The sequence below is a fragment of the Corticium candelabrum genome, chromosome 5, assembly GCF_963422355.1.
Source record: "Corticium candelabrum chromosome 5, ooCorCand1.1, whole genome shotgun sequence".
In the NCBI taxonomy this organism is placed as follows: domain Eukaryota; kingdom Metazoa; phylum Porifera; class Homoscleromorpha; order Homosclerophorida; family Plakinidae; genus Corticium; species Corticium candelabrum.
Genome location: NC_085089.1, coordinates 1,862,778 through 1,866,800, shown reverse-complemented (window position 1 = coordinate 1,866,800; position 4,023 = coordinate 1,862,778). Strand labels below are relative to the sequence as shown.

The window sequence follows — 4,023 nt, the reverse complement described above, 5'->3', positions numbered from 1 at the left end:
TTCTGAGGTCTCATGTGGGTCAATTTTCATTGTGAGTTAGTCATAAAGTGAAAGTGATAAAAATATGGATTGCTGCAGCTATTAGTCCTTGATGCATCTTTAGTATTTCCCTGCTTTGGCCATAGTTTGCAATTATTTCTTTGTCTATTTGACATTGATAGGCAAATGGTTAGGCTTTTATCCACTCATACATTGTGAATGACAGGCTTGGGTAGCTAGACCCAAAGCATCAGTAACTTCAGTAAGGTTACAATTCCACATGATGACAACATATAGCAATCTCGATCTTTAGCTATGGTACAGTGCTGACCAAGAAGCTGATTGGCTGCAAAGTGGGTGCATGGGTAGGACACCATTAATTTGGTGTACCCTATTAAAAGATGACTAGAACCTGTGCAGGCCGGGTCTCTTGACCGCTTCCAATTGATAAGGAATATAGCTCTAGGGTACTATTTCGCGATATGCATTACTCTCATCAGTAGTTATTGCCAGTTCAGCGGAGATTAATGGCTATACACAAGTCAAGATTAATATGTGATGTCAAAACTTAGTAACACAGATCACAAAATATGGTATACAGTACATGTACTAATTTTATTGGGAAGTAGGAGACCTCAGATATTTGCATGTGGAAATGACATGCAAGGCCGCTATTCTGACTACCAGATTGAGCCCAGGCCACAGCAAATTGTATCAATTCTAACGTTTGTAGCAGGACCTCGTGTATCAGATTTGAGTCAGTCTCGTTCACCTCCCAGACCCATTCCGCGGGTGGCTCGTGTCTAGCTACTGATGTATATGGAACAACTCTATGTTGATCCTCTAGCTGTTACTGCAAGTGCGTAATTGACCTTCACTTCTTCTATGTAATTACTCTGCCCACAAAGAGTTCACACAACGTGGGTCAGAGGGCGTTCCAGGTACGCAATGTGGGTCAGATGGCGTTCCAGATACTTTAGGTCGGCCTCCCACTCGTCACATTCCTCCCTCAATATATAGGGCCAATGCTCCTCTGCTGTGGTTCAGTTGTTGACAGCTTGTACTCGGAACGTTTCCTATGATGATGTTTTCGACCGTTTTGTTTCTTGCTTTCGCAGTCATCGATGTGGTCTCTGGACAAACGGCAAGTACTACTGAACAAATGGCAAGTACTAGTGCTAGCAACCAAGTGCCTGACAGTACACAAGGTATGACGATTTTGAGAAGAAAGCACTGCTGCTATGTATATATCTACTGTACATGCTCGTCTGTAGAGTAACAGGCAACCTAAAAGTGCCCGTGGTAGGTCGTTCTGCAGCGTTAGTAGTAGAGATCACCGTGTAATTACGGTCTTACAAACACATTGTACATTTGTGCACACATACATCAACTGTCAATCAATTAGTTAGGTGTGGGTTTGCATGTGGGTGGAAGTGTGATGCATCGTTTGGCGGTGCAGTGATGTGGTCACTGTCAAGTTAGGTGAATGAGTCGCAACATTTTGAGTTGAAGCTGTCGATGCCTGCACATCTGGAGTTAGTGCTTCCCACAGGTTGACAGTGAGCAAACTGAACATCTTCAACTAGAGCGTCAGAAACACAAACGAACAGCTCTTGCAATTTCAACGTGATATTTCTATTGAGTTTGTGTCAATTAATTAAATGAATATAGATCTCTAGTATTATATTTTTTGTCAATGGTTTTATAATATTGATGTTCATTACTAATCAACGCTACCACAATCTTCAACTTGCTTATTTCGGCTGTTTGCATCTTGTAGCTGTTCTTCCAATTCCTAGACATAGGAAAATTCATGGAGTTAACCCAGCTATAAAGTTTCCTCCGGGAGGCAATCAGGGGATCGAATCACCATTGCTGTTGTGGGGTGTTGACAAGACCTGGATGAAGTTCCACTATGAAACAAATGCTGACAATTCAGAGCTGACTGTTGTAAATGAGATTGTTTGTTACCAAGATGAGGTGGGGACTGTCATTAGTGGAACATGGGCAACAACTACTAGTGTGCATAAAAAGGTATCCAAGACATCGGGTTCCAGATGTGTTCGTCTTGCTCACAACAATCAATCAGATTTGTGTACAACGTTCAAAGTGAAAACAACTATTACAGTCAAACATGGTTACGTCACGATCAGTGATATTTCGTTTGGTGACAAGGAAATTTGCTCAATTTCAGGCAACAAAAAGAAAAAATCGCTTAAGTGTAATTTTGATGATGGTGACTGTGGTCTTGGTAATGATGCTTGTGGCTTGGTTGATTGGGAAATTAGATCTTGGGACTCAACGGATCGACGTCGTCGATCAAGCAATTGTGAAGAACAAGGAGGTGTTCCACTGTTGAAACGAAAAATTCGAGACAAATGCTCATTTGAAGATCTTAATATTGTCAATTTGCAACGATCAGGGTTTATTCAGTTTACAAGTTCATCAGATGTCGAGTCTACTGCTGTGGCCAGTACAAGTGAAGTCTATAGCAGACGGCGACGAACATATGGGAGATCACTTTACCTCGATCCATCTTATGTCAGTGGTGTGGCCACGGGAGTACTCGACTTGCCAGATCTTGAACATCATGTTGCCAATTCTTACTTGTCATTTGATTGTGAAATGCTGGAAGGCGGTTTTCATGACCTAATGGTGACAGCTGTGTGTTTATCAGACTCTGACAGGTCATTGATTCCACTAAGAAGTGAGAGTCTCCATTTTCACGTGACTCACTTGCATGGAAATGGTCTAAGTGAAGCAGTCTGCTTAGACTTGCACTCATTCATAGACAGTGAAAAGTGCCCCGAATTTGCTATACAAATTTCAGCTTCAGCTGTTGAAACGTCTGTTATTGTTGATAACTTCGACTTTTTGCGAGACTTAGCGGATGCTTATTGTGGTAAGTGATCATTCGGCTGATGTGGTTAGGTGCCCTTTTGTCATCCTTGAATTTTACTTAGATAAACCAAGCAATGTAGATATCGATGAAGAAGGTTAAGACTTGACAGTTCGAGATAAATTGTAGGCCAGCTATATCGAGGAAAACATGAATGGTATTCAAGGTATTTTCTTTGACGCTATAGTGATTGTCTCTACTAGTGAATTCTATCATTTTGGTAATTTCTAGATAGATATAGCTAATTGATAATTTGAGATGTTAAGTTTTCAATGACTGATGTGCAAAACAGATCTTGCACTGGTGTCTGTGTGTTCACAATTCAATAATACCGCAAGTAATCATGATACAGTAATAACACATGGTTGTATGTATGGTAGAAAATTGACTGCATGCTGCTTTGGCTAGATGACTAACAGGGTAGAATAGTTCAGAACTTCAGTAGCTGTACATAACAATTCACACCTGGGATACAATGAGCGCATGCGCTGCACTACAATTGTCCTTGTCTATCGAGGTATTACTGCATATACCCTTGAGCATGCGCGCCTGGGGTTAATGATGAAGTAGTAAAGTGCTAACCCTCTGCTATCCACCTTGATGAAAGGTAGACTCGTACCCAGTCTTCCTCCTCACGCGCGCTCCACGTGTTTTGGCACGTGCTGTTTGTTCCACTCGCCAGGAGGACTGGTAACATATTATGTCACGTGAAGAACTAGTTCTTCACGTGGTAGGTTTTCGGTGTATTGATTGGTCAAAACTGCAACTCGAGATGAAAAAATGTTGTTACAAGGGCACGCGTAGGATTCTATTAGAATGTGAGGAGCAATTACCCTGACTAGACGGTTCTTAGCAATTGTTGTCGTCACGCAAGGTGCAAGCTCATTAGTGTCTCTGCTGTGGACATCATGACAACGACGTCTTCTCCAGCCAGAATTGACAGAAATGTCTCTAGCTGCTCAGTACGAAGTGAATGGTAGCCAATAGACGACAGGAGCGCGTACAAGGTGCATTCGCTACCGATAGATAGTGAAGCTACAATGTTTATGAAGCGAGGATTTCGCTCGTTCCAACGAAAGCGATCTACTTTGTAACTCTAATTTCTGAACAGTCCCTAGAAAGAGCGTAAAGCTTTGTGTTTTTTG

At 41.8% G+C, this 4,023-nt stretch overlaps 1 protein-coding gene across 1 annotated transcript; it reads left to right on the top strand.

Annotated features, from left to right (window-relative positions):
* The first annotated feature begins 1,013 nt into the window (after positions 1 to 1,013).
* Positions 1,014 to 3,169, top strand: LOC134180235 (uncharacterized). Its single transcript, XM_062647340.1, has 3 exons — positions 1,014 to 1,187; positions 1,760 to 2,881; positions 2,943 to 3,169. The coding sequence occupies exons 1-3, from the start codon at positions 1,058 to 1,060 to the stop codon at positions 2,978 to 2,980; spliced, it is 1,290 nt and encodes a 429-aa protein (XP_062503324.1). The 5' UTR covers positions 1,014 to 1,057; the 3' UTR covers positions 2,981 to 3,169.
* Positions 3,170 to 4,023: the final 854 nt, after the last annotated feature.